The sequence below is a fragment of the Saccostrea cucullata genome, unplaced genomic scaffold (genome assembly GCF_032062105.1).
Source record: "Saccostrea cucullata isolate Sc308-1 unplaced genomic scaffold, CSIRO_AGI_Scuc_v1 ctg5134, whole genome shotgun sequence".
NCBI lineage: Eukaryota > Metazoa > Mollusca > Bivalvia > Ostreida > Ostreidae > Saccostrea > Saccostrea cuccullata.
Window position 1 is genome coordinate 16875 of NW_026930470.1, and position 25516 is coordinate 42390.

A 25516-nucleotide genomic window follows, 5' to 3' on the forward strand; every position below is an offset into this window, starting at 1 on the left:
CGTCAAAAATGTTTTGAACTTTAAGTAGATTTGTTTTGTAGATTTTTTATTTGCACATCTAATCTTAATGTCTTTATTAAAAGAGGTCTTTATTAGCCCCCTTCCGCTGAAACTGGAGGGGACTATGTTTCTTTTGAGTCTGCTAATCAATCTGTCTGTCTGTCTGTCTGCCTGTCCCATTTGGTTTTCTGTATTTCTTGCAGATATTGAGTTGAGTTTTAGTATATGAGTGTTACAGATCAGGTCTGCATTTCATTCTACCTTTTCTTTTATTTTCGACGGAATTATGTCATTTTTAATTTGTTTCACAATCTGGTATGTGATGCTATAAATCAAATGAATATTTATATGAGATTGTTAAGTGAAACATATTTGATATGAAACTTGCAGGATAGCTTTATGTTGACAAACCATAAACAGCTATGTTAAGGCTTCCCGAAGCTTTAAATGCGTTCAGAACATGACACTGGCTTGCAAGGTCGATTTGCAATACTCTTAGAATGGTTGTTAAATAAAAGATGTATGAACACGGTCAAACAATCTTCATGTCATCTTAATTTAAAATTAAAATCCGAATAAAAAACACATTAGGTTTTCAGTAGGAACATTCACTGTTATAATTCGTACAGTGGATACAGCCTTGAATATGAAATGTAAATGTTGGACTTTATAGTCTTAATATAAGCTGGGAATCATTAAGGAATATAAGTTGTTAAAAGAAACCTTGCTTCTATTAAACCATGACACAATTATACATTTCGATGACTCCCGACTTTGAAAACAAACTGACATGTACATGTAAATACTGTACACCAACTTTTATTCGCGTGCGAGAAATTTTCGCGAGGTTCGCGAGAGCCTCGTCATCGCGAATATTTCTCGCCGCGAACGGGTCCTTAAAGTCTCTTTTTCTATTTAAACAGTTCCAAAAACGACTTGATCGCGAAAATTAATCGTCGCGAACTAGTTTACACACGGTAAATCGCGAAATAAACTCGTCGCGAATAAAAGTTGGTTTACAGTATTACACATTTACAATAATTAGATATATTATTTCTATAGTAGCATTAAATTTTTCAACATATTTTACATGAAAATGTTAGGTAAGTGTGCTTGAATATTATGCCATTTTTCATAGTTTGGGGTTAATTGTTAGTTAAGAGTCATAAATCTTTTAAGCGTTTTAAATCAAAAGGATGAAAATTGAAATAGTATATTCAAAAAAGGAAGCAAAACCCAAAAGATACTGGTTTCAAAACCTTTGCCTGATTTTAAACAATGTGAATACATGTAGATTCTTTAAATTTACAATATCATTCTGAATGAAAAGGTTTTAACTGTAAGAGATAAAAGAAAAAAATAAATAATACTTGATTTTTCACAGGACAAATCTGTTGGAGAAATGTCTTTCAACCCCATCCCTGTTTGTTTAATTGGCGTGGCACATTTTGGAGTGTCTATGGAATTAGTTGAATTAAGTTGAAATTCTTTGATATATTGTACAAAGCCTTCCAGTAAACAGTCACAGTGAAATGGATTTAGGTCTACAAATCTAAAATTAAATAAATGCAATTTTTAAAAAAAAATGTATTCTATAAAACATACTTAAACAATTCTTATTAAGTATTCTGTTACATATCTATTGTTATAAATAATTAATTCTAAAATACAGAATGTCTTCACACAAATCTTTGCCATTTATTTGTTTAACAGTCAAAATAAATCGCAGGAAGCCTTGCATGAAATGATTGATTAATTATAAACTGTTTAACGTCCATCTTCAATATATTTTACTGATTTGGAGACGTCACCATTGCCAGTGAAGGGCTGCAAATTTGGGCCTATGCTCGGCACTTACGGCCTATGAGCAGAGAGGAATCTTTATCGTGCCACACCTGCTGTGACACGGGGCCTCGGTTTATACGGTCTCATCCGAAGGACTACCCCATTTAGTCGCCTTTTACGACAAGCAAGGGGGTACTGAGGACCTATTATAACCTGGATCCCCACGGGACAAATAAAATATTAATCTTTATGAAAAAGTAGATGAATTACGTGTATATTAATGTAATTTTGTTTCATTTAAAAAAAATAATAAAAACAATCTGTGTAAAAGTGTATATGAAATTCTTTTTGTTTAAAGCCTATGATTAATCCATTAAGTGTATCATTAATGTTGTTTCATTAAATCTGTGATATTTTTTGACTTTTGAAGACAAACAAGTTGATGAAACAAGAATATCTACAATCTCAATTAAAGCATTTAAAGCTGAACACGATTCGTAAAAAGAATTTTTTCGCCATATTTGTTCGAGCTCTCGCTATATCTTCAGATCTCTATAAAAAGAGACGATCACTTAATTAGTAACTGTTCAGTGCAATAAATGGTACCAGTGTACATGGACGTATGCTATACAGTATATATTCAATAGCGACAAAAAATGTGTATTTCTTCTAATGCAGGACAGTAAGAAACCAAAGACAATTACAACAGTTGCACAGGGCACGCAGTATGCAAACAAACACAAAAATATGCATACCTGCAATAAAATGTAAAACAAAGATAATTCAAGACAAACAGCACGAATACGGGTCGCTTTTCCAAGCCGATACCCGTGTCAATAAAGCAGTCAGGTGTAACGAATGCGAAGAGTATACCCTGGTGTTGATGTATCGTAGAAACTGATATCGACATAAGATTGAAAGATTGATTGCATGTTGTTTAACGTCCCTCTCGAGAATTTTTCACTCAGTTGGAGACGCCACCACATGCCGATGGAGAGCTACAAATTTTGTCCTATGCTCGGCACTTTTTTTCTTGCCAGCACCTCCTGCAACACGGAACCTCGGTTTATACGGTCTCATTCGAAGGACCGGTCTGCAAATCCAACAGTGAGGTTCGAATCCGCAACGCATTGATCAACTACTTATTTCGTTACTCTAGAGCAGATGCTTTAACCACTGCACCACTATCGACATAAGAATGGAAATAATCAATACGTCGTTGATATATCTTAAGGACAGATGATAGAAACAAAAAATGGATGCCTTGATTGTTATATATCTCTGGTCTAATGTCATTGAAATTGATGCAAATAATAAATTTCAAGAATATAAAGAAATTGTAAACCTTGTACGATGTTCAAAATTCTGCCTCTCTGAAACCATCCTTATTAATCTATACAAATATTTTTAACTTCAAATCCCGTTTAAGTGAAAATTTTAATAGAAAAAAATAAAAACTACGTGGTTAAAGCTATTCATTTTTCTCATCAAAGTGTGACTCAAGTTGTAAGTTTCATTTTTTTTTTTTACAAAAGTGTATCTTCTGTCCTAAATGTCGAGGTGAAAGCCAACAAGCAGGATTTTTTTTTTCTTTTGTGTTCTTTTTTCCACATATAAGATTTTGAACGCCAGCAAGAGGCCCATGGGCCACATTGCTCACCTGAGCACTGTGACTAGCATAAAAGCAGAAAGTAATTTATTATGAAAAGTTTGAACCCAATAGTTGTCCCAAACATTCCTTGAAGGGGAGAGGGTATGATTTGCACAAACTTGAATCCACACTACATGAGAATGCTTCTATATAAATATGACCAATCATGGCTTTGCTATTCTTGAGAAGATTTTTAAAGAATTTTCCTATACATTTCTATGTAAAACTTTGGTCGGCCATTATGGCCCCGCCAAACCCCGGGGGGGGGGGCATGATTTGATAAATTTGAATCTACACTACCTGAGGATGCTTCCATATCAATATGATCAATCATGGCTTTGTCAATCTTGAGAAGAAGATTTTTAAAGATTTTTCCTCTATATTTCTATGTAAAACATTGGTCGGCCATTGTGGCCCCGCCCAAACCCCGGGGATCATGATTTGAACAAACTTGAAGCCACACTACCTGACGATGCTTCCATATAAATATGATCCAGCATGGCTTTGTTATTCTTGAGAAGATTTTTAAAGAATTTTCCAACGTATTTCTAGTTAAACTTTGGTCGGCCATTTTGGCCCCTCCCAAACACTGGGGGTCATGATTTGAACAAACTTGAATCTACACTACCTAAGAATGTTTCCATATAAATATGATCCAGCATGGCTTTGTTATTCTTGAGAAGATTTTTAAAGAATTTTCCAACGTATTTCTAGTTAAACTTTGGTCGGCCATTTTGGCCCCTCCCAAACACTGGGGGCCATGATTTGAACAAACTTGAATCTACACTACCTAAGAATGTTTCCATATAAATATGAACTATCATGGCTTTGTTATTCTTGAGAAGATTTTTAAAGATTCTTCCTATATATCTCTATATAAAACGTTTGTCGGCCATTGTGACCCCGCCCAACCATTCATGTCCAGTTCCTGTAATCAATTAGATATTGTCGACATCGCAACGTAAACACTGTTGATAAGATATCGTGTTTACATTGTCTACGTTGCTTTTATTTCTACATTGTATATTGACAACGTAATGTAATGAATGTTAAAACTATTTTGCATGTACTGTACAGTTTCCAAGGTCTGAAAAAAGTTTTTTTTAGTTTATTTTCAGAATGTAACAGACATGCTTCATCCTTGATGTACACTTGATGTGGACTCATAAGAGTCAAAGATTGCCCTGGTGATGATTTGCAAAAAGTAAACAGAATATATTGCCTTATATGTATCAATATGAACTCTACTTGATTTTATGCGTTAAATGCGTTGTCCATTATTTTACCAAGATAAAAAAAATCAAAAAAAGAAACTTAATGTTGACATGATGAATTAAAGACTCGATATTGGCCAACACAGATACTAATTATATAAACAAAAAAATAATGAGAATGCAATGTTCACAAAACATCAACTCAATTACCGACCAACATAAGGATATCGACGATGTGAACAATGTAAACAAGAAAAATAAGAAGAGCAATGTTGACACGACGTCGACTCGATATCGACCAACATTGCGAAGTCGACGATGTGAATGATGTAAACAACAGAAAAAGGGAAGACAAGGTTAACAAGATGTTGACGTTATATTGTTAAACAACGAATATAGAGAGAGATAAACAATGTATTATTTTCATGTTGAATATGTTATGAAATTAAGAGGACTGGTATTTTTACAGCGATGTCGACAATATCGGAAAAAAAGATCGTGTACTGGACGTACCTCCGTTCAACCCATGGTGGTCATGATTTGAACAAACTTGAATCCACACTACCTGAGGGTGTTTCCCATAAGTTCCATCTTTCCTGGCACAGCGGTTCTTTAAAGCAGGAGACCAAATTTTCACTATTTCAAATTATCTCCCATTGCATGAAAGCGCTGCCCTTCATTTAAAAAAACTTGAATCCCCTTTACCCAAGGATACTTTGTGGCAAGTTTGTTTGAAATTGGCCCAGTAGTTCTTGAGAAGAAAATGAAAATTGAAAAAATTACAGACAAATGGACGGCTAGACAGACAGACGGATAGACGAACGCCGAATAAAATGTTATCAGAAAAGCTCACTTGAGCTTTCAGCTCAAGTGAGCTGAAAAAACCACATAGATATTCATATGAAGCAGAATTTATGCAAAATCTTTTGCGTGAAAAGAAAAAAACACTTGCTGTGGCCTTCAACTCGACATTTAGATATATCGACGACGTATTGTCAATTAATAATGATAATTTCCATTCCTACGTCGACACGATATATCCTGGTGAGCTTGAGATAAAAGATACCACAGAGTCCAACACATCTGCTTCATACTTGGATATTTTACTTGAAAAAGACACAAATGGTAATCTAACAACCAAGCTATATGATAAACGTGATGACTTTAACTTTTCTATCGTCAACTTCCCTTACTTATGCAGCAATATACCTTCATCACCTGCATACGGAGTATTTATATCTCAGTTGATTCGATACGCAAGAGCATGCTCTACGTATGAACAATTTCTTAAACGAGGTAAATTATTGACAAGCAAGTTGATGAAACAAGAATATCAACAGTCTCGTTTAAAGTCATCATTTCGTAAATTCTATGGTCGATACAATGACCTTGTCAGCAAATACAATTTATCATTGAATGAAATGCTGACTGACGTTTTTCATACCAATTGTTAGTCCATTATTTATACACTGAATTGACTACGGATTTTTTCCGTTATTTCCTGATTATGACAATGAGCACACGGCGGGTGTGACCGGTCAGCAGGGGATGCTCACTCCTCCATGGCACCTGATCCCACCTCTGATGTTTCGGAGGTCCGTGTTTGCTCTGCTCTTGTTTTGTATATTTGTTTAATGGACGTTGAGATTGAATACTGTTCGTTATTTCCATATCCTTATATTACCAATCAGAGACTCAAGCATATTTTTAATATCAGCTTCTTTCAAAATGCTTTTTAACAAAATAATTTTGGAAATTACCACTGCCAAGGAAAGCAAATTCGCGAGTTCAATTTTTATTGGATAAGCAGCTTTCAATTTTATATACAGTATATATATAAAAAATGACCTTTAATTTATCGTGTGTAATTGTTGTATAATTATAAAGTTGAAATTGTAAATGTATATGTTGATAATTCTCGAATATTGTTGCACAGTATTCCCGAAGTTTCTCTTTCACTTTCACTTCTGCTAATGTTTTAGTGGGGATGAAAGAAAGAGGTTTGGTAGAACGTTAACTGAAACCCGCTATGTAACTTCTTTTGTAAAGTTTTTTTTTGAAGTTTTGGACTCCCAAATATGGTTTATGTAATTCAAATTCATTTTGGTTGTTGGGAATATCAAAGATACCGTATTAGTGGAAATTTTACACCAATTTTGACACAAATTTAGCGATTTGTCCTTAAAAACTGGTATTTTCTTCTTCGCAAGATGTAATTTTAGCGATTTTAATATGCTCACTAAAGAAACTATTACAAATAAAACAATAAATTTTAAGCAATATCCAATATTAGTGAACTCGGCACCGTTGCTAATAATGCCAAAATTAGAAATTTCATTTGATTTTGACGAATTTCCACCTTAGAAAGAGAGCTACTAGTTTAAGGATAACGTTTACTCAGGTTTCAGAAACCCGAGAGGAAATTTTATAAAGTATAATATATTAAATCAAAAATTGTTTTCAATGAATAAAATAACCAAATTTCATCTAAATATCAATTTTAAATTTAATATGTAAGTACTTGAAGAAAATATACAGGGACCAGACGCATTGCATGGCTATGCAGAGGAAATTCGGACTAAATTTTTAATTTTTCAATTTTGTCAAAATTTTTATTTCTTGAAATATGAATCACAAAGTAAAGGTTACATGTATTTTAAGACATCATATTGCAAATAAATTTTAGATGTGTTTAAGCTCATAAATTATTTCAAATAAATGAAAGCTATGAAATAAAGAAATTCAAAACATGAACAAAAACCACTGCAGTCAACATATCTCAATAATTTGATCATTGACCCCATATAATATCGATACCATGAGAATGAGGGTAACAAAAGTAACCTGAGGCTATAAATAATTTAGAGTTCTTATCAGTCAGATTTTTGCAATATTGGATTAAAATAGGGAAAAAATATAAATATGACAGAGGAAATTCTGACTGTAATAATTATCACGTTTATGGCCCAAACTCTACTCATTTCTTTATACGGAGTAACTCTGTTCCATTGCTATAATATTTCATTATTTAAAGAGTTTTGTTGCTTGTAATATTTTATGAGTGAAGAAAAAAATGGTCATAGTGTGAAAAATTGAGGTATTTCCCGAGAAATACTCAGGGGCTCCTAGTATGAATACGAGGCCATTGACCTAGTTATTTGAAATTAAAATTAAACACAAGAATCATAGGTGTACGATGTGGAATAGCTGGTTTTTCGTTCTTATCAGTGGAATTTTTAGTCATCTGAGTAAAGCTATACCTTAAGTGGGATTTATTTACCATTGAAGTAGAATTAAATCCTAGTTCCTCCAAAATACAATTTTTGAAATAGTGAGCCTTACAAAGAAAGCAAACATTGTTACCTGCTTTGTCAGCAGGGACCACTTCTGAATTACTGCATGAACACAGAAGCATAGTTGGTTTTGCCCCTTAGTCGTTTAATGCCAGATTTTAACATACATCTGATACACTAAATTCATTTTGTCAACATGACAATGTCTTCTTATTCATATTGTGTCCAACGCCTGGATTAATCTTCCACAAAATTCATTATATTTATGAAATTTTGAAGCCAGTTAAAATCAAGATCGGGGTTTCCTAGAATAAGGCCCTTTAGAAATCAATGATTTAAGTTCCTCGTTATTTACTCTTTGTCAGTTAAAATAGTCCAGCAGCACTATAATTGTAGGGTGAAGAGGAAAATGAACAGGAAGGAGGAAGTTCTGTAGTGTTTTCGTGTAATTAAAAAGTTAATAAGCAATAGCTTATGTATATATTTTGGAAAAACATCGTGTGTTCTACAACTTGAAGTGAAATACAAGACTGGAGCCTTGAATGTTTGTTTGTTTGTTTGTTGTTGTTGTTTTTTTTTTTTTGGTTATAGTTTTTTTTTTTTTTTGGTTATAGTTTTTTTTTAATGATAATATTCATTAAGTAAATATTACAGTTAATAAACACTAGTATAACAAACAAAAGCTTACAGAAAACGCAGGTTCCGTAATCCATAGAAAGTTTTTTGGTCAATAAAAGCAAGATCGTTATCCGCCAAAGAACTGAAATGTTGTAATATGTAATTATGCATCTATAAATGAACAGCCAAAGCATTTCTTTCTTTTTATTTATCTGCATTTACAAATTTCTTTATTTTCTTAACAGGACGTATTTATTTGTATTAAAAAAAACATGAGTTTTACTTACATGTACTCTAACTTGGTTAATCCAATAAATGCCCGATTGTCAATTGAGGATATTTTATTATCCGTCAATCCACTGCTTGAAGAAAAGGACAAAATCAACAGTTTACATGAAAAACTTACATTTTAAAACTTATTTACCCATGCTTCCCCCCCCCCCCCAAAAAAATTAAACATTTTATTTTACTTTTCATAGAAAGATTTTCAAGCTTTTTTTTAAAGTGCACAAATTCCGCGATCGTCAATTAACAGCATTTTTCTTTATTCACAAGGAGATGTTCATATACATGTAAAAATACTGAATGAACTACAGATTGATAGCTCGCTTGTTTGGAAAAAAAAACTGCACGGATTGATTGACCAGAGAGCGAGATAACTATATAGAGATTGCCACTGGCAGAAAAAATTGAATTGCGCTAAAAATTTCGTTACGATGTGCTCCAAATTTTTTTTCTAAGTGTTTAACTCATTTGCACAAAGTCGATCTGTATTTCAAAAGTCACAAATTTTTAAATGTCTATCATCTATTCTGAGCTGACATCTGCACGAACCACAAATGTCGACCCTTGCTCGACACTCAGAGCCACTGAGAAGTGAGGGGTCGTGCATTAGTCTATGGTGACACGGTACCTCGGTTTTTAATGTCTTATCGGAAGGACCCGATAATTTACTTCAAGATGCCGAGTGCATAGCAAAGGAACGGTTGTTATCCATTTTTTAATCTACTCAGGTCAGTAAAAGCCGAGATTCGAACTCAAGACCTTCCAAACACGTAGCGAGCGCTCTACTGACTGAGCAACCATGTGGGTTAAGGTCGGAAGGCTGTTTACAACGGTTATAAAAAATCCCTTGTTGCGGAAATAGAAAATTATTTTGTTAGAGGCTCACGATTAGTAATTTTTTGAAAAAACATGAAGAAACATGGAGAAATAAATCTGGAAAACAGCGAACAGGCTTTATATGAAGAAGGATTAGCTTTTGCAGTACCCATTATGCAAACAATTGATCTTTATAAGAGAACCACACATTACTCGAAGTTTACACATGTACGTACACTACTTGGCCTGCTTGATGGAACTCTATGACAAAGTTGGAAACTTATGTCAAAATCATAATCTGAGATATTTTTAATAAAGTTCAAGTCGAAAGAGTAAGAGATTTCATACAACTTGTACAAAGCTAACTGGAAACTTGGATAATTTTTGAATTTTATTAGAAAGCATTTGAAAGCTTTTTTGTAAAAATTAAATCTTTTAACGAACGTATAGAAGAGTGGCCCATTGCACTGTAAATAAAGAACAGTTCAATAATAGGGAACTCGTAAAAGTCTAGTAGTCAACTGCAAAGACAATTGGGTCTTGTGAGTATTCAACAGTTATCAGTCCACTGCAAAGACAATTCAAAAGTATTCAATAATGGTCAGCTTACGAAAAAGAGCCTCGGGAGTATTCAATAATAGTACAACAACAAAGAAAATATTGGACAACTGCAAAGAAAATAGATTAATATTCAACAGTGGTCAACTGCAATTAAGTGAATACTAAGTCTTTTTTTTAATTCTGGAGTACTTAGAAAATTTTCAAAATGTGCAGCATTCATTGTATAGAGCAGCCTCAGAGAGAGTTAAAGATAGTGATAGTGAAAGCATTAATAGAACATAAAGTGTTTTATTTTTTCTTTTTATTTTGCGACTGGATTAGATCTTAATTACTACCGTTCACACAGAGCTGCGACTTTACAACGATCATTCCGAACAAACCAAGATATGAAAAAGTTTTGGATCGGGGCGGATTAGTGCCGATCGGCGTCTTAATCGAGCAATTTGGCAAATTATGGTTTTCGTTACGACCGTACTACGTTGCCCCTGCTAACACGCTTCTGCTACGTTGTTACGCGGACCGTTGCCGACCAGTGGCCGTGTTTACTGCCTTTACGCTTAACTGCCGCATTAACATTCAAAAACATACTACGACGCTACGCAGACCTAGATGACTGCATGTACAATATCGCTACGGTAGATCATATTATGATAGCATTACGCTTCTAGTACGATTTTGGCGATGATGCATATATCTTGCAACCGCAGATTTTTCACGGCCTTTAAGATGTGGTGTATAGACCATTTTCAATTGAAACTGTAACAAAATGTGGAAAGTTCGAAGTCTCAACTGCAAATGACCGTCAAGTACAGTGTCACCTTTACATGTAGTTGACAGATGATGACTGGTCAAATATCAGCGCTATAAAAACAAACTGCTGTCTGATAGGTTCTGGTATGATCGGAGAAAGGTCATTGTGGTCATCCCAGGATCGTCAAGAACGTATAGAGACCTTAGTGGAAACGTAATAAGAACGTAATAAGAACGTAGTGGGAGCGTTGTAGAAGCGTGCTTGATAAGTTCCTACGCTTTTACTACGATTTTGAAGATCTCTCTCTTATGCTTGTACGATGACGGCGCTTATTATACGCCTTTTTTAAGATTTTCTCCAATTCTCATGTTTTGAGCATGTTCAAAATAAGCGTGGCGAGAGTATGGAGCTCTGCTATCATGAAGACTCTGCGCTTATAAAAAAAACAACTACGTTTCTTCTGCGGTTTGTCGGCCACGTTTTCGGCCACACTTTGATCGTAGTTGAAGCGGCGTCTATGTGTGAATGGGGAATTAGGGATGAGATGGGGAGAGAAACCAATGAAGCTAGATATATATATCTACTTTTCCAAATACATACACCATGATACACATTGTATTGCAATTCTTTTTTTTCAATATGTAAGCATGTTTTATGTTTTTAATTTTCAATTTTTGATTTTTTGTACTTTTATTTTCTAATACTTACAGTCGTTGGAGTTTAGTCAGATTTGAAAAGCTTTCTTTCTCAATCCTGGATATGTCATTCCCGGTCAAATATCTAAATGATTTGATAGAAAGAAAAGTGAACATTGTACATTGATAAAAACAATATAAACATGCATCAATGATTGGAATGAAAATGCATGTACATCATTCATGTCAAATCCGTATCAAAAACCTTAGCTAGCGAAGATTGTACATGTTATAAACTTGCTAAAGAGAAAAGTAACAAATATGGTATAGTTCAAATACATGTACACGTATATGAAGTTAAAGTAAGTCATTTTAAGTTTTCTCATTTTACAATTAAATCTGTAAAATATTTGTGATTCCCATGCGTTTTCTATATTCATAAAAGAAATCAATGCTGAAAAATTCTGTAAAATGCACACATTCGATACTGTTACCGTTTTCATGTTGATGGAAATGAAGACAGAAGACATAAGGTATAACATAATAATATGAAAACATAAAAAATATCAAGATAGAAAATGAAAATGCCACTGTACAATATGTATTTCACAGTATTCGTACAGCATGTATTAAACCAAAAAAAAAGTATTTCACCAAAGGTCTTAATGGTAAATTTGATCTCATATCAATCCTTATTTAAAGCCCGATAGATTTGTTAAAATGATTCATTAATACTTATTTTTACATTTTTGACTTATTCACATTTTATATTTTCCTGATTATGAACTTTAACACGTGACGTGTTTTATTGTAAACTCAACAGCACGTATTTAATCCATTCATTGCGTGGCTCTCATTGCGTATCGACCCTTCATGACGTCACCGAGATATTATGTCGAACATCTATGACGTGAGGAACCTGTATTTGTATAGTTATAGATACATGTACGCATTGCGTTCAATAGTGTTATGTAAAGGAAAACATTAGTAAATGTTAATTTCTTATAATAATTATCTACATGTAATACTTACAATTCACATGTATTTGCTGGATATTTGTTTGGAATTGTAGTAAGTCCCTTATAATAACAGGATACCCATATTTCCTGACATAAATTCGATGATGAACATCTACACGGATCAGGACAGTTTTCAATTTCAATGCTGTAAATAGTTGCTAGGAAACCCATTATCAAACAACAAAACTTTTTCATATTTCCTTCGACAAAAGGACAAGTAAAATCTGTGCAAAGTTACAATATAGCATCAATGCTATGCACTTCTGAGATGACTCGAAATAATCTAATTTGAAATAATAAACTCTCTCAGCCAAACTTCCTGCTTTTAAGGAAGCTCTAAACACTAACAGAAACTGTGTTTTGGACTCAGAAAAAAATATTATAAAAAGATAGTCATATTGAGACTTTTTCATTCATTTAGAACATAGGGTATGTGCCTAAAATGTCCAAAGACAATGGACTACTAGCTGCAGATATGTAGCATTATGGTTTTATATATTTGTCTTTGACCATAACGCTACAGATCCCGTAATGCAAAAAAGGTGCAATTTACGGCGCAATATTTTTTGCGCACTTTTTGGGAGAATTTCTCTACTTTCCAGCATCGGCCAATTAACTACCTTTCACTCCCTAATTCTACGCACATTCTGTAGCCAATACATATATTTTATCCACCTCCCATCCGTTTACAGTTGTCTCTACAGGCAATAAACTTGCTTGGAGTGAATTTTCAGCAATCTAACAAATAATTTTAATCAAACGAATATATAACTTGTACAGACAGCTAGAAAAGGGTTGGAAGATGGGTAAAATATACAGATTAGTTAAATAATGTGCTTTAAATGAGGGAGTGAAAGGTAGTTAATTGACCGATGCTGGAAAGTGGAGAAATTTTCACCAAAAGTGTTCAAATATATTGCGCCGTAAATTGCACCTTTTTTCCATTGCGGGATCTGTAGCGTTATGGTCAAAGCCAAATATATAAAACCATAACGCTACAGATCTGCAGCTAAATGGATTACATGTATTTGTGAGCAGAAATCACTGTTACTTGTTAAAATTGAGAAAATTAATGAAAAAAATTGATAAAATTTCTTACTCTTGGTCTTATATAATGCTTAATATATTTTAATCTATTACAAATCATGTAATTTACTCTAAATAACAATTTCTTTAATTTTACAACTAAGGGCAAATAACGCTAACTGCAAAAATCTACCCAATAAAGAGAGCTTTTTAGTGTGCAGTATTTAGAGCGTCCTTAAGTTGAAAAACTTAGCAAAACTCCCAACATATTTTTTAATAAAACATAACTTTCATATTGCTTTATAAAATATAACATTTATTTATAAAATTGATATAAAATAAAAATGAAACGATTTTTTTGAGATTTTAAATATAGATGATCAGAATTACAACCATTTTAACCTAACACCTTCATGATAACTCAATGACTGACCTAAGTCGATAGAAATGGGTAGAAACTGTTCTTTCGCCATGCACTCGACAATTTGAAGTGAAATTTGCGGGTTCTTCATATGAGACCTTATAGGCAGAAGCCCTATGTAGCAGTATTTTCTGGCATGATAAAGATCCCTCACTTCGCCATGGCCCTGAGTGCCTAGTAACGGTCAAAGTTGGTGATGTTTTTATATGAGTGAAAAATTCATCCATGGGAGTTAAACAACATCAGTCAATCAATCAGTCCTAAATCTTGTGTAAACCAGATAAAATTAGACGTTACCAAGCAGCATGAGAATTAATGAATTCTCATACCTTTGATAACATCTTTTTAAAATGTGCTTTAAGTTTGGGGCTTTTTTTACAATTGAGTTTTTTCAATGGAAAATAGAATATAGAATAAAACGAAGTACATTTCAACCATTCTTCTATGGTCGTCTTTAAAAAAAGGGGGTTTTTTTCTTTAAAAAATTTGGTTTCCTTGTTCATATTGTTGATCATTCAGTTTATTGAAATTAAAACAAATGTACTCTGTCAATGACTGCACTCATCCTGATTTAATTCTACTTATGGTTCAAAGTTTGTTCGATACAAAATGTACTTGTTATTATAACCATCACTTGTGACGGAAAAAAATTCTGGCCAGACCCGTCGGTTCTTGGATGCTGAGTAGAAATGCTTTTTAACGTTTAGTGAAACCTTAAAATCATTTAAACATATCTCAATAAGACACTGAAGATCACTCCAAATTATTCGCGGGAAATTCATTTTTGTGCAATGGCGCGGAACTATTTTGTTTCAAAAAATTTATATAGAATGAATGTACATGTATGTATACGAATGTCTATTGAGCTCAGTTTTCGTATGCTCGAATTCTTTTACTTTTGAAAACACACTTTTACGTTTAATCGCGAATTCGAATGAACGCGTCTTATGGCAAAACTTACACCTTCTTTTTGTGTATTTATGTACTCCACACATTCAGTTCTTTCAAATTAAACCAAGGTCTTTTTTATTTGCTCTGACATTTTACAATTAATGAAAATACATATATATGAACGTAACATGCAGTGAAAATATATGTATTGACCTTGTGACCTTAACAGTGACCTATATGCAAAAAATAGCTTTTTTCGAACTTAGTTGCCGCCGGGCACATAGTGTTTACGCACACATCTTGTTCAGATTTAAAACTGCTAGATTAACAATTAATTGGTCTTTTAATTCCTTTAACGTACAAGTCATATATGTCGCTCCCATAGTAAAATGGATATCCTTTCGTTCCAGAGTCGCGAAGTAAAGAGATGATATTTACGCCATAGTTCGAATCCTACTGCTTTTTTCGGAATAGACCTTTAAACAGTGTTAAAGGTCCCACTGGCAAGAAAAAAAAGTCCCATTGGCAAGAAAAAAAAAATTCCATGGTTATTGGCTGAAATTTCCCGAAAAAATAAAGGAATCAAAATGTTCTGGTAATATGCACATCTACGCATTGTGTCCTAAATATCTGCAAAGTTTGACGAAATTGTGTGCAGCAGTTTATGAGGAGTTGTGCTGACAAACTGTTCACCTCATTATTCAAAATATGGCCAAAAATCTAAGTTGAAAAGTACGGAAATTCCCAGAAAAAATCCAGTCAAAAACATTATACCTCACGCAACATGTTGCGTAGGGTAAAATAAAAATAAATTGAATGGTACTTTGATTTATGATAATAGTTGAACAACATATACTCGTACAATGTTTATATTAATTTAAAAATTGTAAGATATGTATGTGTGTTTTTTTCCAGTAGATGTTGTATTTGCAAAAGGACAGCAATTACATGTAAATACAGGCCAGGTACCTGACATATATAAAGTAAAACCCTCTCTTTTCCCATACGTTCTGGGTTTTTTTTTTCAAAGACAAAAAAACTTACCAAAGATGTTTGAATCCTAGCGTATCATTTTTAAATCCATTTTTTTAAAATTTGTTTTATCATTGCTGTAACTGGATGTATAGATGTAAAATTTATTCAGTTATCTCTCTTGTAATAATATAACACTGAAATATAAAAATGAATTAAAACAAACAAAATATAAAAATTTTCTTTTCTTTTACATTGTTTTTGAAAAATATTTAAAAATCTAGAAATTGTTTATTGAAGTACTATCAAATGATTCCTCCCGAATACACTTGTATTGGCCTACGTTCAACGGTTTTCAGACTTAAATATGCTTAGAATTATTATGGACACGCTGCAATATTATTTCAAGAGTAATCTGTTACATGTATCTGAATTGAATGTTTAATAAATAACATTTCCAAATAAATAAATGTTCTGTTTTCTCTTTTCCAGGATCAATTGACATCCTTTCGTCCATTGAAAACAGGTGTAAACTAAATCAATAGGAATCATGTTGGATCCTTATTAATACATGTATATATTATCTTTCCTGATATACATTTTTTTTCAAATAAAATATACATAGTCATGTTGTATTTGAAAAAAAAAGTATATCAGGAAAGACAATATATCGTCGATTCCGTCAATGTTATCAATTTGTTATCGAATCATACGCTTATTACTTGATCGGGACCGTTCTATGTTTGACAACATTGTATTTGTCATCGATATTATCGACATCGAAGACATTTTCGATATTAAATTTCTCCTGTGGTTGTATATTTCTACGCCTGCATATGTACTTTTCGATTATTAAGTTTGCCCTGATGTTGAAATTTAAGAGATCGTATCGATATTGAATCATGATAGTTTCTTACCCCCTGACAATAACAATTTTTTTTAACATGTGAATTGTCAAAGTCGAATAAATATCAACATTTCTTTTAGTCTGATATAATAATTAAAAATACATTTTACAGATCAGGATCAATACATGTATCAATACAATATCGACTTTATTACATATCACTCAGTCATGTATATATAATCCAGTAAATGTGTACTTCTAATTTAATAGCTGTGCTTTGGATTAACATCGAAACGATGTTATTTAAGGAATTACTGTCTAGTTCGTATAGTATGCCAGGGCATCAACGATAGTGGGAAACATGGGATAATTTGCATAACGGGCGAAGTTGATGTCCCTGGAATACTATACGAACTAGACAGTGATTCCTTAAATTTCCGTTTCAATGTGAAATAAAATTGTTGATTTATATTTTTAAAATGTAGACATGAATTTGAATTACACGAGGACTCCCTTGCCAATTTAAATAGCCCTCTCCCACTGATGTCAAAAACAAAGGCAGCCGCACGAGATTTTCATGCATATTTGGCACCCTTAGCGTCAGACTCAGAGACAATTGTGCACGAGATTTGCATGCATATTAGGCCTCCCTAGCTCCTGACCTTTCGACCTGAGTAATTTAGATTCTGGCAGGTTTATCAAGAAATTAACTCCGCAAAGTTTCAAAGACTTATCGCAGAGACAAAAATAAGAAATGGAAATATCATCGATAATATCAAATTGGCTCTTAGCTTAGAAAATAATGCAGACAAGGTGTCCAATTTTTAGACTATTCGAACCATTTTCTCCGTTTTTTGAATGATGCACTAAACAAAACAAATATTATAGCAGAGCAAACGCGGACTTTTAAAACATCCGAGGTTGCATCCGGTGCCAAGGAGGAGTGAGCATCGCCTGCAAACCAGTCACACCCGCCTTGTGCTCCTTGTCATGATCGGGATATAACAGAAAAATCCGTCAACCATTCAATGTGTAAATAATAGCCTAACAATTAGAATGAAAAATGTCATTTGCTGGCAAGGTCATGGTATCTACTATAGAATTTACAGAATGGTGACTTTTATTAACTTGTTTTTTCAATAACTTACCTTGTTTAAAAACTAGAGGTACTGTGAGCGATGAGCTCACTAAATGATACCCCCGCCTCCACATAGTTATAATTGCAATTGAAAGTCCATGTTTTGCTGTGGCCGGGAAACCCAAAATATGTGTCGGATCAAAAAGTAAAATAGGAGGTGCACAATGGCAATAAAGATTCTGTGAAAGTTTCATCAAATTTCATTCAGTGGTATGAGAGGAGTTGCGGATAAGAGATGGGTACCCCAAAGCGTAACAGACGGACGGAAGGTCGGACGTACAGACGGACGGACGGACGGACGGAATTAACGATTACTATATACCCTCCCGCTTTTCAAGCCGGGGGTATAATGAATCATACATGGAATTAGAGAATGCTCTTGTGTACCGAATCGATAGAACCTCTGTCTGCAGGTTATGAAAGTATATATCAATCATCAAGTTTAACATATAAAACTTTGCTTCTAGATTACATGTACCAATAACGTCTTTTTCTACCAAAATATCAAAATATGAAACAGTTGTATCAGACTCCGTGGTATCTTTTATTTCAGGCTGGTGGGGATATATCGTATCAACATACGCATTGAAATTACCATTGTAAATTGACAATACGACGTCGATATATGTACAGTGTACATGTAAATGTCTTGTTGACGACCACAGCAAGTGTTTTCTTTTTACGTATAAAATTTTGAACAAATTCTTTTTTCATATTAAGACAAAAACAGGTCTGCAAATGGCTTGTAGAATGTTTTTTAAGTAGCAACGTTCTATCGAAAAGTCAGTTGACGCCAATGCATAAAATAAGACAATTTTCCTTTTAAATCAAATGAGAAATTGTCAGGAAATAATTCAAGTTACTAAGATTAATATTTGTAATGATACAAAAATATTGTGAATTGTATCAAAAATAGAATCAAGGTCATCTGTACTCCTGTAAAATCTCTGTTATTGATTCACTATCTATTTCGCAGATGGGATGAGCAAAACTTTTTCCAGTCCATATTTGGATACTTAAAATGGGAAACTTTTAATAAAACTCAACAGCGCACTTGCCGCTGCTGGCATCATTTTAGATTATTTTTATAGAAAGATAATCACAATCTCTAATAGCAGCTGCGCATATACAGCTTATCACACTAAAAACAAAGGCTGTAAGAGCAAAAAAAAAAAAAATCGTAGTTGATAGCTTAACATTAGGGATTGAACAGTCAGAGAATGATTCAGGGTGTCAAAGTGCAAGAATTATAATTTAAAACCATTCTTGAAAAAAAAATTATCAGTAAGTAGGGTGCGCTGCCTGTGTCTAAATAGTTACTTAGTACAAACAAAAATTTGATGCATGGATTGATACATAATTTCGATTGATTTTGATTATGACATTAGTGATAAATCCCTAAAATATAAAGCAATTATCGTAGTAAGTTGGCGCTTAGATATGTGACATAATGGAGTCGTTTTCTACATAATTCAATACTAACTTTTGCACGTGGATTTACGACAAAATTTTACAAAACTCTCCCACTACTAGTATACATGTAGGTGACAAACATTATTCAAATTACCAGTTTAGATTTAAATATATGAGAAATTTGCTCATTTCTGTAAAAAAAAAAAAAGTCTGTTTCTGTTATTTATCCTTAAGAAATAAAATTTTCAGTTGCGCTAAATGAAAACAGTATACAGCAACAGTGTTGTTCTTCAACTTGAAGTTTTTATATGAAACTTGACCATGACTAAGAATAATATATCCGTGAACAGAGCATAAAACACGGAAAAGTCATAGGTGATGTCTGGTGCTCTGAAGAGTAAGCAGCCCCTATGGATATCCTAAGTCACCATCCAGCATCACACGCCAGACCCTGACTTGGAACCCACAGGGCAAAAGAAAAAGAGGACGTCCTAGAAACTCCTGGAGGCATGACTCGGAGTCGGAGTTAAAGACGCAGGATATGACCTGGCAGGATGCAGCTAGAGCAGGCTCAGAATCGTGTTCGTTGGAGGACTGTTGTTGATGGCCTCTGTTCCTCACGGAACGACAGGCCTAAGTAAGTAATTGATATCCTGCGCCATCTGTGCCAATCAAACGAACAGAACAGGCGCGTAGCCAGCATTGAAATGAAGTGTACGCAGAAAATGGTCGGGGGTCTGTGGGCCGCCCTGAGGCCCCCAGTGGGTCCAGGGCGAAGCCCTGGTGGGGGACCAGGGGGCGAAGCCCCCGGAAGCTCCTGGATTTTACGAAATTTTTCAGTCATTTTCCTTTAAAAGAAATCACGCTACATCTCTTTTCTCAAGCAAACACTTAGCTAAGTTATACTTTCATGGATACTTCAGGAAGAGAAGGATAATTTAATTTAATTAATTTACGAATATATTGGTATTAGAAAAAAAGTTTCCAAGTGTGACAAGAATAAACAGAGAAGTAATTTAATAAGTTATCATTGGAGTTAAAGTATTTCAAAATATAAACGGGGGTGTGGGTCTTTTGATAACCTTTATATTCTGTTAGCTTAAACAATGTGAGTACTTAAATTCTATAAACTGGTAACATCAGTAAAAGAAGATATTCATAAATGATCTATATTTATATTTACTTTGTTCAATAATTTGAATTTTGCCTTTTTTTTTGTTTATCGATATTTATTCATTACTTCAACGGATATTCTTGAATGTATAGTCGTCCAAAACCCTTGAAACTTTTTCTTTAAATCAATGTCTCATAGACCGCTTTCCTTCATCAAATACATGTATTTGTCCGGATAATCAGGATTACGCGGATTAACAATTGAAAATTTTGATTCAACAATATTTTCTTACTCAAGAATTTTGGAATTCAATTTATAAAAGACTGGAGATTATAACGAGATTCTGAACAAAATTTGAATAGAAACAATAAGACGTAAAATAATTTGAAAGACAGATAGTACCTCTTTTTCTCCGAATTAGTCTCTCTTTCTTTTTTATTCTTTTTTCTTTCTTTCTTTTCTTTTTTCTTTTTTTTTTTTTTTTTTTGAAAATGATGTGTACGCACTTGCGTACTTGCGTATAAGCAGCTACGCGCCTGCAGAATGTTCCATAATTAGATTAAATATAAAACAAAAGCCTAACAATTACAATGTAGTATCCAAAAAAAAAAAATAAAAATACAGCAGCCAAAATACAGCCCATTGATAAGTTATGGCGCTAGGAAAACCGTAAAATTTGAGCAAAGCATTCAAGAAATGCTAACACTTAACGAGATTGTTGAATTCCTGTAACGTTACCTCGTCTCTTGTGGTCATAATTGGTTTGGGAAAAAAAAAGGTTGAAAGTGCCCTGAGCATGCTTTTAGGTAAATCGTTAATTGGGAGATGTTTACATTATACGCAGGTGCATGATAGAGGATTTATCCAGTACTAGTATATGACTACAGATAAATAAGGAAAATTGACGCAAAAACTTAATTTATCTCTTTTGTCAATAATTTAGTTGTAAATTTATCCTTATCCCTTAAAAGACAGTAAAACATGTATTATAAAGCAGATATTACAGACTCGGAGGCCTTTTAAAAATTTTTGGTTCATTTGGATGATACTTTTGTATGGAAGTACCTAGTATATATTGTTAATTAATAAAACGTCGTCGAAATATCTGAATATTGAGCTGAAGACCACAGAGTTTTCCACGTATATACATGTAGACGTTATGATAGAAAGGAACTCTAGTATCCCTTTGATATCATTTTTAAAGTACTCAGTACCTGATGACCAATTACAAGACTGTGTAAATTTTCGATTTCCGCTTTTTTTTCTGACAAAACAGTAACCTCAGAGTACTTGTGTTAGATTTTTAATGATTTCAAGTGATCTTGTTGATGTCCAATCATAAGATAGCTAACGGAGAATTCTCAACTACCACTTTTATTGAAGAAGCAGCTGTTGGCTATATCAAAAGCCTAGTTTTTAATTGGTTATATACAGTGTATGATAGTCACTCGTTTTGATGTAAATGACTTTGACAAGAATAAAGATTTTTCAATTTTCTTAGAATACTTTTCTTTTTATAGATTTTGAATATCCACAGTTGATATACACCATTATTCAATGCACAACACATCACATCATTCTGAATTTCCTCCTTTCGTTGTTGGTATTAACATTGATGATCTTTATGAGTGATGGGTAAAAAGATTTTTTTAACTTATCTTAATTATATTCAAGACACCTTTGAAAAAGATTGTTACCCTCTAGATGTACTTACATTTACCCCAAAATCAAAACCCTATTGAAATCTTATTGCTTATCTTATTGAAATTAAACCACAATTAAGTGCCTTTTGTATTTTTTAAAGGTTACTGGCACCGATCTCTTTCAGACTACACTGTACATGATTGTACATGTAAGAATTAGATTTACTTCAATCTCATTTTTCACCTTCATATAGGGTTTATATCTCTCAGTTGATTCGATATGCAAGAATGTGCACTACATATAAACTTTTTTTCTAAAACATGGGAAGATTTTGACGAATAAATTGACGACACAAGAATATCAGCAGCTTCGTTTAAAGTTATCATTTCTTCAGTTTCATGGTCGATATAGTGACCTTTTCAACAAATTCAAGTTATCATTAAGCCAAATACTGATGAACTTTATTCATACTACCCCCGGTAATTGTTTTAAAATTAGCCATTACTTACTTACTGACTGACTGACTTACTTATCCTCTCCGTGCCCTGGAGGATGCATGAGGCCGTTCAACAAAGAACGCCACTTACGGAGGTCACTGGCAACAACCTGCCCCTCCTTTGAACTGTTCCTGCCCAGTTCTTCCCTTTCCCTTTCAACAGTGCGTCGCCAGGTGTTCTTTGGCCGTCCTCTTCGTCTCTATCCCTCTCTATGGGCACGTTTCAACATTCGATCTTGGTGATGTTTTTAGGTGTTGTTACACTGTATGGATGGCATCTGCGTTCCTTTCAGGCCGTTAGGGTCCTCTCGGCTTTTCCTAATTGCTGTCATTCTCTCTCAAATTCCTAATGAAGGTAATCCTGATCTGGAATCTCGCATGTCGTGCTTGCCCTTCCCCCAGGCAATTGTTAAAACGGTTTCTGTAATCAGTAACTGATGTTTTTTATGGAAGGAGGTGATTAGCCTCAAGTCCAACCTCCAGGTTTACATGTATGTCTAGGGGCAAACATAGTAGTTGCTAACGGCCTCTTACTTAAATCGGATTGTAGTCCGAGTTTTCTCTTCTAGATGAGTTGCCGATCAAGGCTTTCGAGCCTCATCTTCCCGTGCGCCCTTGCGAAGTTAGCCTGGGCCGAATGGTACCAAGTATCCGTCTGCTTCCACGTGGAGGCATCGCATCGCATCGCATAGGACTTGTTGTGGAGAGACTATGTACTGGCAGGGGGAGACTAACAAATTGCTTCCCTTTTCGCATTGCTGCTAACCAGCTGCGAGGGCTGAAAGCGAGAGGTGACAAACACAAAGGCACCAACACCAACACACTATCTACAACACCAACACGTACACTATCTACGCATCACACAACATTTAGCATTAGCCATTATTCACACACAAAATAGTCTACGGAGTCATATTTCAATCATGAAAAGACGTGGGTGTGACCGGACAACTTGGGACGTTCACTTCTTTGTGGCGCCTGATCCCAATTTTGATATTAAAAATTGTCCGTGATTGTTCAGCTCCTGGTTTGTAATTTTTGAAAACGCTTTTGAGCTTCGATACTACATGTTATCTTCTTATTTCACTGTTTTACAAGTTGATCTTTGAGTTACAAAGTCCTCAAAAGTTCATTGAAACTACAAATTAGGAGCTGAGCAAGCACGGACCTTTTAAACATCAGAGAATATTTTCATTTTGATTGTAACGTGTCATATGATAATAATGATAAAAATCAATCTATTTTGTATAATCTGGGTTTCATGCGTCACAATGACTTACGTCAAAAATACATCAATCCGCTTGACGTTACGTTTAAAAATATGAACAATTTGAAGGCGTTTATAAGGGAGTATTGTCTTGTTTTCTATACTCAATGATTGATAAATTATAAGGAATGAATTAATAGCAACCCAAGTTATACTGTATAAACAGGGTTGAAGCAGTTTACGCTTTTTTATGTAAACCTTCAAAGCGTAAACTGCTTCAACTCAGGTTATACAGTATTACTTGGGTTGTTATTTATTCATTCTTTAAGGTACTCAGATCCTCAGCTAGGAAGAATAATTCTATTATCTATAATTTAATTCAAAAAGCCTCAAAATGAAGCTTGACAATTTAATCTTTTCATGCAACAATTTTCATTTTATACCTCTCAATGCGCTTCAAGGGTCTATAACCGCCCGTTTTAGTGTCTATTACTCTACCTTGGCGATTACTAGGGAATTAGCTCAACACTCGCAATATTTTCTACATTTATTAAGATTCATAAAACATATAACAACAATCTGGGGAATAGGCTACTCTTCACTCCGTACAATATGTATATGGGGAAACTCGCTATATAGATGTTAGATAACGGACAGACACAGACGGACCTTATGACTATAAGGTAAACGTTACGGCTTTTACGGATACTTCTTAATCTACATGTATCCTTTCTCTTACTCTGATTCTAACTAACTACATTTTCTTAAGTAACATTTTATAAACATTTACTTTACTTTGATTGACATGTCCAATCATAAATTAATCAATATGCTCTATCCAATCACTGTCAATCTTTATTACTCAAGACTGACCATTGCTACAGGTTAACGCCCATAACTTGACCTGCGTTAATCCGTTAATTGTTATCTAAACGTTTTAACTCAATTAGTGTCAAACACTCTTTTGATCTTCAAATGCATTGTCCATCTGTGCATAAGTCGGTTTCCGTTTTACAAATGTATTAAAACTCCTATAACTTAACAAAATCTACAAGGTCGGGAGTCGGTGGTCCGAGCAGCTTGGCTGTCGCTCTCTAACTGCCAAATATTCTCACATCACAATTAATATAAAGATACCAAAGTAATATTTTAACAATAGAATTAATGAAAGAGTGAAAATACAAATAGATATCAATTAACGGATTAATTAAATAAACATTATGTCACTCTAATTGTTCTGATAAGAGTCACTCAACGGACATGAAAGGGGAGAAGGTGTTATGTCACACGGTGATAGGTCTTTGAAGTTCTCAGAAAAGGTCTTGTAAGAAGTCGAATATTTTACCCCATAAAAGTATCTTAAAATTACATATATAAAGAAATTGTGGTTCTTTTATAAATCTAACCATAGATGCCAATGCATGTTTTTTTTTTTACATGGTATGGAATTAGAAGTGATTTATGATGTTTAGCAATTAATGATCGGTACATACATTATATAAATATTGCATGTAGTTGAGTGTAACATTGAAAATTTTCACACCAAGAAAACCATTGTCAACCGAGGCGCAGCCGGGGTTGACAATGGTTTTCGAGGGGTGAAAATTTTCAATGTTACACTCAACTACGTGCTATATTTATTATATTATACTGAATGTTTTATACAAATACATATATATGGCACGCCAAATTCACAAAAATGAGATAATCATTGTTTCA

General features: G+C 33.9%; 1 protein-coding gene across 1 annotated transcript; it reads right to left on the reverse strand.

Moving 5' to 3' along the window:
• Nucleotides 1-305: 305 nt before the first annotated feature.
• Nucleotides 306-12889, reverse strand: LOC134228689 (slit homolog 3 protein-like). Its single transcript, XM_062710371.1, has 6 exons — nucleotides 12642-12889; nucleotides 11683-11754; nucleotides 8849-8920; nucleotides 8632-8703; nucleotides 1371-1552; nucleotides 306-325 (listed from the first exon to the last, which is right to left on the reverse strand). Exons 1-6 carry the CDS (start codon nucleotides 12821-12823, stop codon nucleotides 306-308), a joined length of 600 nt encoding a protein of 199 aa, XP_062566355.1. The 5' UTR covers nucleotides 12824-12889.
• Nucleotides 12890-25516: the final 12627 nt, after the last annotated feature.

Excerpts from the sequence above, each read along its gene's own strand:
- LOC134228689 (XM_062710371.1), bottom strand. The coding sequence starts at position 12,823 with ATGAAAAAGTTTTGTTGTTTGATAATGGGTTTCCTAGCAACTATTTAC. Across the intron at positions 11,755-12,641 it reads CCAGCAAATACATGTGAATT|ATATTTGACCGGGAATGACA; the intron begins GTAAGTATTACA and ends CAAATCATTTAG. Across the intron at positions 1,553-8,631 it reads TTACGGAACCTGCGTTTTCT|ATTTGTAGACCTAAATCCAT; the intron begins GTAAGCTTTTGT and ends ATTTAATTTTAG.